Source organism: Silene latifolia, chromosome Y (assembly GCF_048544455.1).
Source record: "Silene latifolia isolate original U9 population chromosome Y, ASM4854445v1, whole genome shotgun sequence".
Taxonomy (NCBI): Eukaryota; Viridiplantae; Streptophyta; class Magnoliopsida; order Caryophyllales; family Caryophyllaceae; genus Silene; species Silene latifolia.
Window position 1 is genome coordinate 361,413,328 of NC_133538.1, and position 13,643 is coordinate 361,426,970.

At 35.8% G+C, this 13,643-nt stretch overlaps 1 protein-coding gene and 1 non-coding gene across 2 annotated transcripts; one reads left to right on the top strand and one right to left on the bottom strand.

The window, feature by feature from the left end:
- Window positions 1-10,146: 10,146 nt before the first annotated feature.
- On the bottom strand, window positions 10,147-10,253 carry LOC141636361 (small nucleolar RNA R71). The gene has a single exon (XR_012540979.1). It is a non-coding gene; the product is annotated as a small nucleolar RNA R71 (small nucleolar RNA).
- Window positions 10,254-10,311: 58 nt separating this feature from the next.
- On the top strand, window positions 10,312-11,661 carry LOC141631725 (uncharacterized). Its single transcript, XM_074444356.1, has one exon. It carries the CDS (start codon window positions 10,312-10,314, stop codon window positions 11,659-11,661), a length of 1,350 nt encoding a protein of 449 aa, XP_074300457.1.
- Window positions 11,662-13,643: the final 1,982 nt, after the last annotated feature.

A 13,643-nucleotide genomic window follows, 5' to 3' on the forward strand; every position in this document is an offset into this window, starting at 1 on the left:
CGTTACATATGAAATAGTTAATTCAAAATGTGCATTTTTTTGTACCTTGCAAATAGACCACAAATTTGAAGCACATAGTGACGCATTCACGATTTCCGATCTGCCGCCTTTAGGGATAACGGGAAGTATTTGTCAAAAACCACCTCCAAATACGACAACCTTACCACCAAATGGTTGATTGATATCTCCGTCGTTCGAAAAACGCATGACATCTCTTAAACTCTTGTCAACAGCCTCGAATGCATATCTGTGCGTCATTGGTGTTTCGTCCCATATAATGAGCTTTGTCTTGATTAAGAGTTCGGCTAAATCACTTCCTTGTTTAATCCTTGAACACATAGAATTTTTAACTACATTGAGTGGGATACTAACTACATTGAGTGGGATACTAAGTCTCGAATGAGCAGTTATTCCACCGGGAAGTAAGGTAGCTGCAATGCCACTGGATGCTATAGGAAGCACAATCTGCCCTCTACTTCTCAATGCCGCACATAAGGTTTGCCAAATAAAAGTTTTACCCGTCCCTCCATATCCATATACAAAGAAAACACCTCCGCGATTATTACGGACTGCGTAAGCTACTGACGTTGCATTGAAGACATGCTTCAATATCTAGCAACGCATAATTCTTAAGTTCATCCTCCGTTAATCGCAACGTTGTGAATTTAATAGGCGCACACCATTTTAAAAATACATTAAGAAATTATCACACAGCAGTGCTTAAATAAAATGGGAGTTACTATAATATTATATGAATTTACAGTAATTACAAAATGCTCATTTAACAACTAACCTTGGTTTTGAAGCGCATTACGTTGTTAATATAGGATGCCATCTGAAAGATGCTTCCAAGTTTTCTCCCACACTTTACTTGGCATCGCTATAGTAGCAGACAACAATAAAGTGACAAAGAGGTTTCTTAAATAAGACCCGGAACCCCAACGGAATGCTTCTTCTATGACGTCAATGTAATCCTTATCATCTCCAAGCAGCCCACGCGCATAACATGCACCTCTGAATGTAGGATGCAAAACATCATCAAGTGGCCTCACCTTATTGACGAAGAAATGACAATATCTGCGACTCAAACATCATATAACCATCAACAATAAATTGTTGAAGTAATTTAGAAGCTAACAAAAGAATTGGAGATTGAAGGAACGAAGATCTGTCCTGGAGATGAAATGCAAGCCACTCTCTCATTGTTACTTGATTTCGTGGTTTTTTTTTTCTTACTTCTGTTGAGAGAAGCTTTGCTATGTAGGATGCCCGGCCTCCAACCGTCTTCGCCATGCGGAAACAACAAAGGATAATGGAGCGCTAAATATAAAGGGTGCAACTCGAATATACGCTGTAGTTCACCACTTTCCTTCTCAATAATATTATCCCTCTTTTTCACGACGTTTCCAATGTCTTCTTCAATAAGAACGACAACCTCAGAAGCTGTAGGCCGGTTATATGTTCTACCATCTAAACAACAAACCCGTGCAAATTACCATTTTTTTTTGGAAAATTAGTAAATCATATTGATCAAAATATAAAAAAATACAAATGAAAATTAAATCATATTATCTGAAATTGTGTCAGTAAATGACAAAAGTAATATAGGATTTAGGTAGACGAAAATTACCATTGGTGATATTGGACAATGGAACACGATTATTGTCTCTTCAATCTTGCGTTGTTGAATTAGATACAGGTTCGGACCGATTGTTATTAGCTACATGTTCGGAGCCAAATGAATCAGAAACACAATAGACCAAAATAACATTTCAAACTTTGTTGTGAACATAAAAAAAATATACGGCCCAAATAATGCAAATAGTTGGAAATTTAAGTGAGTGAACTCATTTTAACAAATATACGGCCCAAATAAAAACAAATATTGGAGCCAAATTAACGGACTCTTTAACAACTATCAAACGGCCCATTAAACCCTTACTAATTCCATCCTATATATATACCTCACTACGACAAACCCTAATCTCATTACACAACTTACTCAGTCACTCTCACTATACTATTGTCCTCACCGCCGCTCTCTATACTCCAATCTTATAAAAAACAAATTCCATCATCCTCTTTAATTCCGATCAACAATTTCCGTCATACTCTTTAATTCCGATCAACATTTCCTTGTCAAACGTCATCCTCTTTAATTTCGGTCATCCTCTTTAATTCTGATCAACAATTTCCTGTCATCCTTTTTAATTCCGCTCTCTATACTCCAGTCTTATGAGGCGATTTTTTTCATTTTTTCCGTTTTTAATTGCACAAAGTTTCTGAACTAATGAGTTTCTTTATTTTTTCGGTATGTATTAAAGCATTTCAATATTTTTTTGAGGAAGTAAATTTTTTATAGATTGTTAGTTTGGGTTCATGTTCATTTGATCTTAAACTGATAGATCTAATGAATATTAAATCCGTGGCAATTTTTTTTTTCAATATTAAATTTTAAGTTCTAAAATTTTCTGATTTGTCAATATGGGTCTTAATCCATTTGATTACAATGAAGTACTCCTTTTTTGGAGTATTGCATGAGTATTCATCTCTAAACAAATGGGTTTCACCATTTTTTTGCTTTTATTCAAGCATTTCAACATTTTTTTGAGAAAGTAAAATTTGTATAGATTGTTAGTTTGGTTTTCATGTTCATTTGATCTTAAATTATTAGATCTAGTGAATATCGAATCCGAGAGCGATTTTTTTTCAATATTGCGTTTCTTTGTGCTCAAATTTTCTGATTTGTCAATAAGGGTGTTAATCCATTTGATTACATATAAAATGTACTACATTTTTGGGGTATTGCATGTGTATTCATCTATAAACAAATGGGTTTCCTTATTTTTTCGGAATTTATTCAAGTGTTTCATTTTTTTTTTGAGAAAGTATTATGGTATTTATTAATTTATAATTTTCTAAATCTATATTATGGTATCAAAAATTCTTATTTCAGACCGTCATATCCGTCTGAAATGGTCAGACGAATACGATTTCCTCTCACAAAAAACCCATTTAGGGTGTGAGTGGGAAAGCACATGGGGGTGTCCCACCACCCATGTGCTTCTCACTTATGAGAGGTCTTATTGTTGTCTGAAATAAGGCAGTCTGAAGCAAGACTGATTGTTATGGTATTTACATTAATTGTTTTCAAATTTATAATTATGGATCATACGGTTGAGATGTGTCTTGGATGATAGATGCTGAAATTAGAATACGAAATTATGTATTTAGTGTGAATGGTTACGAATTTGTAATTTGTAATAATATTTAATCATGCTAATGTAATTTTTATTATTTGAATTGAATATTGAACATTACAAAAAAAAAAGTTATGTAATTTGTATTGTAGACGTGGTATTTATATTTTTGTATTTGTAGTTAATCGATCATTGTACATTATATAGATTAAATCATGGTTGTGTAATTAAATCAGGAAGAGGTAGTGGGTTCCTGAAAATAAGGAAGAAAAATGTTGCTTTGAAAAGTCAATAAGACAACCACGTGCTGACAACTCAACACTGTGGTTGTTCTTTTAATGAATAGGATTTGGATATGTGGTTGTCTAGAGCTAACATCCGATGAAGAAGAGAATTTAATAGAAAAAAGAGGAACTTTTGGTTTTAAAGCTTCTTTTTTAGCCTCCGCCGTATCATCTAATTTTTTCAATTTAGCAAAAATCATCGTTTGACACTTTTTCACAAGCACTAACACTACCCCCACTTGAATCCATAGTTATCAAAGCGAATATCGTCTGTAAAATATCAACCCAAGCAAGAATAACAATAACAAGTATATAAGGCAGAATATCAAGTATAACAATGACAAGCATAACTCACTGCCTCACTATAACGAAAAGGGTAATCTGCAAACAAATCAATGCAACAAAAAGGCAGAATGTAGTTTGATTAAATGCTACAAAATATCAATGTTGCAATTTCAAAGGTAACTTATTATCATACTACTTATACCCAGGGGCGGCCCATAGCATGAGCATTTCGGCTCGCTGCACCGGGGCCCAACAAGGTTTAGGGCCTCATTTAGAAACAATTGCTTATTTAGTTGAATTACATGTAAAGTCCTTAATTAGCAGAATGAATTCCTTTGGCAGAGTGGTATTGGCAGGTAAGGATAATGACGGCTGGGGATCGACTCTCATTGCTGCTAGTTCTCATGCCCTTCATGAATTTGATGACTGACTCACACACTTAATATTCTTTTGATCTTTTAGTTAGTCTAACTTTATCATTTTGCTTCAGTTCTTTCTTTTAATGTCTTCAATGGTTCTCGTCCGTAACTTTTAAAAATCATTTGTATGAATTTAACCAAATAGTAATTATTGAGTGATCGGTCTCATACTATGAGAAGGTCCCATCATGTAAATGAACTGTCTCAGGATGTGAGACCGTCTTATTCTATAATTTGTATTAACCAAAATAATATGAGTATGATTATAGTTTATGATTAAAATCAACTCATTGGTGGTGTTTTATCTTATTCACATAATTAGAGAGTTTGAATACTGCACCTCCTGAGATATTAAAGGTCTAATTTTCTTATGACTATAAAAAAAATGCGAGATAATCATCAAAAGGGCCTCCAAGTAATATTTGAAACAGGGCCTCAACATTCAATTGGCCGCCCCTGCTTATACCACTGCCAAGACATGTCTTAAAAATGGTATTTCATCATATCTCCATTTACTCTATCAATTATTAATTAATAAACTCTAAGTGAAGTTAAGTAGTTAACCAAACACAAGGTTTACCCTAAAATACCAAATCAACAACAACAAACATAAAGATTTTAGGTTTAATGATGCATATATAAGAAATAAGAAACTTTATCAATAATCGTGTATATAGCATTGTAGCAAGGAGGTCGACGACAACAGACCGGCACAATAATCGTGTATAGCAAAACCCTAAACTAAGAAATTAGAGGAAATTGATTTTGAATAAGAAATAAGAAATTAGGGGAAAATTATTTACCTAACTGTGGTCTCGACGGACGACGACAACAGACCGGCGGCGACGGTAAGCAGCTCCTGTGTCAGCGGCGAGGGGAGGCCTGTTGGTGGTCGTACGATGGAGGGTGTTGTTTTGAAAGGAAAGTGGTAAATCTGATAATGTACTAATGTCATGAAAAGAAAATTGGGTTTTGTTATATTGAAAAGGGTATGAGTGCCGCGTCCATCAAATACGGACCGTGTTCGCCTGTCTTGGGCCGTGTCCGACACGCCTTCATTTAAAATAAAACCGACCACATGGTTTTTGAAGTGTCCGACATGTTTGGAGCAGTGTTGTGTCGGACACGCGGAGGCTAAAAAAGTGGCGTGTTCGTGCAACTTAGGGCGTAATTCAAGTCTGACGGTAATTTTGGAAGCGATTGCCTTACATGATCTATGGATATGGCATTCCTACTTTGGTACTCCAGTTCGGAAAATGATTTAAATGTTTTACACCGTTCTCCAGTTTTTGATGCCTTATTAAATGGGTATGTGTCACGCGTTAATTATATGGTAAATGACAATCAATATGATTGTGGTTATTATTTAACGGATGGTATTTACCCAAAATGGGATGCGTTCATTCAGTCGATAAGACTTCCACAAACACCCAAAGATAGGTTATTTGCAACTAAACATGAAAGTGTTAGAAAGGATGTTGAACGTGCTTTTGGCGTATTACAAGCTCGATTCGCAATGATACGTAACCCAGCGCGTTATTGGAGCAACGAATTTCTATAAAGTAATGACAACTTTCATCATATTGCATAATATGATTGTTGAAGATGAGCGAGAGTCATACAATGGTTATGACAATATACAAGAGTACATTGATAATCATATCGATCACAAAGAACTTAGTGTTGATGCTCCCGCTTTTGAAACAGGATATATCGCAGATATACATTAATAGCAAATAGGAGTTATGTAAGACCCACGAAGACATCAAGCTCTTAAAAAAAACTTAATTGAACATATATGGCAACAATTTGGTTAATTAAGTTTTATGCTTGTAGTTAATGTAATTTGGTCGTATTATTTAGTTTATTTACTTGTGTGTATGTGTTTGTTTTTAATTGTTCTATACTTTAATTTAGTTAGGTTTTAATTCTTATATATTTTATTTGTTGTTTATTATTATTAGCGAATACAAGTTATTCAGGTTATCAATGTATCTGACAAAATCTTATCTCTTTTCTTATCCAATCTTATAGTTTTATACTCATCTCTTACACACAATCTTATCATTATCTCTTACATACAATCTTAACCTTATTCTTATCTCTTACACACAATCTTATCCAACGACCAAGATCAAAGAATTGAGATATCAATCCAACGGCATAAAAAAAGAAAACGAAAAAAAAGTGTGAGAGTTTCGATTTTACCTTAATTTATATGCAAAAAACCGTTATAAAAAAAATCGAATTTACAATAATAACGATAAAAATAATAAATTATAAAACCAAAAATTTAATATGATTGTAAATAATGATAATGAAGTAAAAATAAATATAATGTAAGATAGTGGAATGCTGAGGTGGATAACGTGTGGGGTATAGTAAAGTATGAAAGACAAGGAAAGTTGAGTATTTGTTGATGTGAGTGTTTTTTTGATGTTTTTTGGTGAATTTTGGTGGTGAGTGGAAATGTGAGGTGGATGGTGAATTTGAGAGAGAAAAGGTGAAATAGTATAGAGTGAAAATTGGTGAGAATTCACTGATGCGGATGGTCTGATGGTTATAAAAAAATAGGTTTGTAATCCTAATTTCTAGCTTTATAACCTAAATTTCTGGGTTGGGAAACCCACATTTTTGGGTTAGGAAACTCTAATTTTTGGGTTGTAAACCCTAATTAGTGAAAATAAAATGAACAATCTTATCTTAATTGGGAAAAAATATAAGAAGAGAGGAGAGTTGAAATGAATGAATGAATTGAGTAGATGTTTAAGGGAAAGAGAAGACCAAGTATAAAAAAAAAAGAGAAATAAGGGCAGTTTTGTCATAAAATTAGGCTTTTAAACTGAAAATTTGAATTTGACGGAATATGTCACCTAAAAGTGAAAATGAGTGCAAATTTTGACCTGAACAAATTTTAGGGGAGTAATTTAAAAAAAAGTTTATAAAAAGATTTTTTTTAAGAAAAGTGGTATCTAAAAGGGAGTAATTGTTAATTCACTCTTAATATAATCCTACTTTGAGACGTGCCATATAAGAGTTTTATGTGTTCTAACTAAACCTGTTAAAATATGACCCAACTCGTTTTTCGGGTCAAAGGCCTTGTTCTTTTAGACTTAAGTCATATAATCCTTGTAACACCCGCGAATTTCCCCATTTTGACATTTAAAATTTATTAAACCGTTTGACTACTTTATTTTATATTTTTGAATTATTCAATTTAATTAATTTTATTTCAAATACGATTTTTATAAAGGTGATATATAAAAGCTCATTTATATAAAAATACGTATTATTAAATTTGATTAGTCTAGTTTAGTATGGGTCAATAAAGGTTATTTTGATGGTTAATTGGTAGGTTGAGAAGCATTTTAGTGGATTTTGTTGCATATGTCTCTTATGTTGGGTTGGTTATGACTTGTGTGTTTTTATGGGATAATTGGATTGATTTATTGTTATGTATGGAGAGGGCTTCTTTAGAGGTTGGTATTGGGCTAAAGATGTCATGTGAGTGTGGATCTTAAAGTAAGTCAAAGCCCAAAGACTAAGGTCAAAGCAAGGAAGCATCACAAGGAAGTGCCACTCGGAGTGGCAAAATGCCACTTGGAGTGGCAAAACAAAGACTCTTGAACTTCTAGCCACTTGGAGTGGCAAAATGCCACTTGGAGTGGCTGAGCATTGGATTCCGCATTGTATTCCAACAAGCCCTTAATTCTCCTTTATTTTGGCAATTATGCTCATACATTATGAGACTTTATGAGGATGCTCTTTGAAGACCTATATAAGGAGATGTTGTTGATCAATTCCATATACTTTTACATACTTTCTCTACCTTTTAATCATTAGAATACATAAACAATTTTCAATTTCTAGTTTGTTTTTATTTGTATGGAGGGCTAAGTTCTACATCTTGGAACAAGTTCTTGAAGCCAATTTAGTTATTGAATTGTAAGACTCTTATTCTATTTCTATTTCAATGTTTGAATATCAAGTTTAATTTGGATTATTGAGTTTGATTAGTCTAGTTTAGTATGGGTCAATAAAGGTTATTTTGATGGTTAATTGGTAGGTTGAGAAGCATTTTAGTGGATTTTGTTGCATATGTCTCTTATGTTGGGTTGGTTATGACTTGTGTGTTTTTATGGGATAATTGGATTGATTTATTGTTATGTATGGAGAGGGCTTCTTTAGAGGTTGGTATTGGGCTAAAGATGTCATGTGAGTGTGGATCTTAAAGCAAGTCAAAGCCCAAAGACTAAGGTCAAAGTAAGGAAGCATCACAAGGAAGTGCCACTCGGAGTGGCAAAATGCCACTTGGAGTGGCTGAGCATTGGATTCCGCATTGTATTCCAACAAGCCCTTAATTCTCCTTTATTTTGGCAATTATGCTCATACTTTATGAAACTTTATGAGGATGCTCTTTGAAGACCTATATAAGGAGATGTTGTTGATCAATTCCATATACTTTTACATACTTTCTCTACCTTTTAATCATTAGAATACATAAACAATTTTCAATTTCTAGTTTGTTTTTATTTGTATGGAGGGCTAAGTTCTACATCTTGGAACAAGTTCTTGAAGCCAATTTAGTTATTGAATTGTAAGACTCTTATTCTATTTCTATTTCAATGTTTGAATATCAAGTTTAATTTGGATTATTGTTGGTTTGTTAATTATACATCTAGAATGATCAACTAGTTGTTATTATTTAATTAAACATTGCTAGATTAGGTGAATGAATCTTTTGTTTGTTTACCTATTCCGTTGTAGCAATTATAATTCATCAAGTAGTATGCTAATTCATCATTGTTGAGTTATAAATGATTAAACTTGTATGAATCAAAGTGGAGCATCGCTTGTATTCTTCATTTATTCATCTTTGCTAAATTCCATCGCTATATTCTACAATTTTGATACGATTAAGCGCTTGACTAAATTGACAACATTGTAAGGGTTATTTGTTTACGCTTGTAGCTAATAACTAATATTATGTGGAATTAGAAGTCGACAACTTCATAGCAAAGTATTCAATAATGAAATAGATTAGAAGAGTCAATTATCAATTCATAACTAGTTGGTTGAAATTACTTGGTCCAAGAATTATTCTCATCATTTGTTTACATTTTCAATTACTTATATTGTTTTTACATTTTCATTTCCTTAAATTATTACTTTAGTAGACTTTAGTCAATCAACATTCAAAACCCCCCCAATTGGTTACTTAACTTTGCACACATTTAATCAACATAAACACCTTCCTCGTGGGATCGACCCCTACTTACACTTGCTACTAGTTTGAGTTTGTAGTGGATAAAAATACTAATTTGGAGACTCACGACAAGTCTAGCCAAATTTTGGCGCCGTTGCCGGGGAAGAGGCTTTTGTTTGTTTATTTTGTGCAATTGTTTATTTATTTCTCAATTTTATTTGAAGTGTTTGGTTTATGCCGAACACCCGTTCTACTAACAAGAAATTGTTAGATTTTGATCTAGAATTGGAGAGAACTCTTTTTCGTGTTAGAAGAGAGATAAGGCGAAAACTTCAATTTGACAATCAAGACAAGAAGGAGGAGAAAGAAAACATCAAAATGGCAAGAGAAACCCGAACCTTGAGAGAGCTCACCGCTCCCGATCTCACTCAACAACCTTTATGCATCACTTTTCCGGCCTTGGCGGAAGGCACCACATTTGAATTGAAGTCGAGTTTGATCCACTTACTACCCGCATTCCATGGGTTAAGTGGTGAGGACCCAAATAAGCATTTGTCGGAATTTCATGTGGTATGCACTAGCATGAAACCAAATGGCGTCACCGAAGAGCAAATCAAGTTGAGAGCATTCCCGTTTTCACTCAAGGACACCGCTCGTGATTGGTTGTACTACCTTCCACCGGGTAGTATCACCACTTGGCTCTAATGAAGAAGGCGTTCCTTGAAAAGTATTTCCCCGCCTCCAAATCTTCCCATCTTAAGAAGAAGATATCAAATGTGGAGCAAAAGGATGATTAAACACTCTATGACTATTGGGAGCGTTTCAAGAAGTTATGTGCAAGTTGCCCATACCATGGGTATAGTGACCAAGATCTCATCCTCTATTTTGTTGGAGGACTATCACCGGAAGATGCACGGATGGTACATGGTGCTAGTGGTGGAGGCATCATCAACAAAAATCCGGATGAAGCTAATGAATTGTTGAGTGAGCTTGCCGAAAGCACACGTCAATTTAGTGTGAGATCCAAAACAAGAAGGGTGAGCATAGCTAGTTCTAACCCTTCCTTGGAAAGCAAGGTTGAAGATTTAACTTCCTTATTGAGGGAGATGATCATGGGGAACAAGCAACAAGTGCACGCTTGTGGTATTTGTTCATCTAATGGGCATGTCACCGATCAATGCCCACAAATGCAAGAGGAGACCGAGGAGGTGAATGCCGCGGGTGCTTTTGGTCAACCCCAAAAGAGGTTTGAACCTTACTATAATCCTATGAGAAGAGACCATCCCGGTTTCCAATATGGGAATCCACAAGGCGGCTTGCAACCGCCAAGCCAACAAAATCAAGGCTCGTCATTTGGTCAACAAGGTCTATCTCAAAATTTTGGACAACAATTTGGTCAATCTAAACCAAGGTTCATTCCAAGACCACAAGGTCCAAATTCATTCTCTTCTCAAGGTCAAACTTCCACTCCATCCATGTCTACGGAGGACATGATTCAGGCTCTTACTTCTAATGTGGCTACTATGCAAGCTAATCAAGTGCAATTTCAACAAGAGACAAAGGCTAGCATTCAAAACTTGGAAAATCAATTTGGGCAAATGTCTAGTGATCTTGGGAGACTTGAAGCTAGAGATTCCGGGAAATTGCCTTCCCAAACCATTCCTAATCCCAAGCCTAATGCAAGTGCCATGACTTTGAGGAGTGGAAAGGAGTTGCAAGGGTCAAAAGCAAAGATTAGTGAGATCATTGAGCAAGAGGAGGAGGAGTTGGTCATTGAGCCTAATATCGCCCCACCATTGGTTCAAAAGGAGAAAGTAACACCGGTTGTCACACCTACTTATGTGGATGCTCCACCATTTCCCGAGGCTCTCAAGAGGAAAAGCCGCCCTACACAAGACAAAGATGTCTATGAGACCTTTCGCAAATGTGAGGTAAACATTCCTTTATTAGACTTATTGAAAAGTGTGCCTAGGTATGCTAAGTTTCTTAAAGAGTTGTGTACCATTAAAAGGAATCAAAAATTGAAGGGTTTCCAAAAAGTTAAAGTTAATGAACATGTGTCGGCCTTGTTTCAACATAAGCTACCACCTAAGTGTAGTGATCCGGATATGTTTACCGTACCTTGCACCTTAGGAGACACCACTATTCCCAATGCTATGCTTGACTTAGGTGCTTCAATTAATGTACTCCCTTATTCCTTGTACAAGTCTTTGAAATTGGGACCATTGGTTAAAACGGGGGTGGTAATTCAATTGGTCGACCGTTAAAAAGCTTATCCTAAGGGGGTGGTTGAGGATGTACTTGTGATGGTGGATAAATTAATATTTCCCGCTGATTTTTATGTACTTGAAATGGAACATGATTCACAAGCGGCTCCTATTCTTTTAGGTAGGCCATTTTTTAGAACCGCAAGTACTAAAATTGATGTGTCTAATGGTTCTCTCACTATGGAGGCCGATGGTCAAGTGATTAAGTTTAATATCTATGATTCCATGAAGTATCCTCGTGATGACCATTCTTGTTTCATGATTGATGTTTTGGAGCCTTTAGTGCAGGATGTGTTCAATGTAGATGGAGGAGATGAATTGCTTGTAGCTATTGATAATAGTTTATCTTGTGATAATTTGGATTTCTCTCTATCTAATAATTTGAAGGAAGTTGTGGCTTTCTTAGCCAAGATTGAAACTTATCCCATTATACCTTCATATTCTAAACCACTAACACTAACGTTGCCTCGTGAGAAATTGTTACCTTCAGTTTTGCAGGCACCCGTGGTAGAGTTGAAACCATTACCCGACCATTTGAAGTATGTTTTTCTAGGTGATGGAGAAACTTTACCGGTGATCATTTCTAGCAAGCTCACCAAGGAGCAAGAGGTAAAGTTGGTGGAGGTTCTTAAAGAGAATAAGCTTGCAATTGGATGGACTATTGCCGACATTAAGGGTATTAATCCAACCACTTGTATGTATCGCATATTCTTGGAAGAAGATGCCAAGCCGGTGAGACAACCACAAAGGAGATTGAACCCACCTATGATGGAGGTGGTGAAGAAAGAGATTCTTAAGCTTTTGCAAGTGGGTATGATCTACCCAATATCCGATAGCAAGTGGGTGAGCCCTACACAAGTGGTGCCTAAGAAGAGTGGAGTGACGGTTGTAGAAAATCAACATGGAGAGTTGGTTCCCACCCGAGTGCAAAATGGGTGGCGTGTTTGTATTGACTACCGTAGACTCAATGCGGTGACAAGGAAGGACCACTTTCCCCTACCATTCATTGATCAAATGCTTGAGAGGCTTGCCGGTAAGCCTTATTATTGCTTTTTAGATGGTTATTCGGGCTATTTTCAAATTGCTATTGTGCCCGAGGATCAAGAAAAGACCACATTTACTTGCCCATTTGGCACTTTTGCGTATCGACGGATGCCATTTGGGTTATGTAATGCTCCCGCAACTTTTCAAAGATGCATGGTTAGTATCTTTTCTGAATATGTTGAGAATTTTATTGAAGTTTTCATGGATGATTTTACCGTGCATGGCGATTCCTTTGATAGTTGTTTGTCCCATTTATCAATTGTGCTTAAGAGATGCATTGACACTAACCTTGTCTTAAATTCTGAAAAATGCCATTTTATGGTGGAGCAAGGTATTGTTCTTGGGCATGTGGTTTCATCTAAAGGTATTGAGGTTGATAAAGCGAAAATTGATACTATTCAATCCCTTCCTTATCCTACTAATGTTCGTGAAGTTCGCTCTTTCCTTGGTCATGCAGGTTTCTATAGAAGATTTATCAAAGACTTTTCAAAGGTAGCTTCACCATTGTGCAAATTATTGCAAAAGGAGGTGGAATTTGAGTTTGATTTAGCTTGCAAGGAGGCATTTGACATGTTAAAAGAGAAGTTGACATCGGCCCCAATCATACAAGCTCCAAATTGGTCTCTTCTATTTGAGCTTATGTGTGATGCTAGTGATTACGCGATTGGTGCCGTCTTGGGTCAACGAGTTGGGAGAGTACCTCATGTGATCTACTATGCCTCTATGACTCTCAATGAGGCCCAAAGGAACTACACTATTACCGATAAGGAGATGTTGGCGGTAGTATTTGCTCTAGAGAAGTTCCGATCCTATCTACTTGGTACTAGGGTGGTGGTGTTCACCGATCATGCCGCTCTTAGGTACTTGATGACAAATAAGGAGGCTAAGCCGAGACTTATCCGTTGGGTGTTGTTGCTAAGTGAATTTGACATTGAGGT

Excerpts from the sequence above, each read along its gene's own strand:
- LOC141631725 (XM_074444356.1), top strand. The coding sequence starts at position 10,312 with ATGGTACATGGTGCTAGTGGTGGAGGCATCATCAACAAAAATCCGGAT.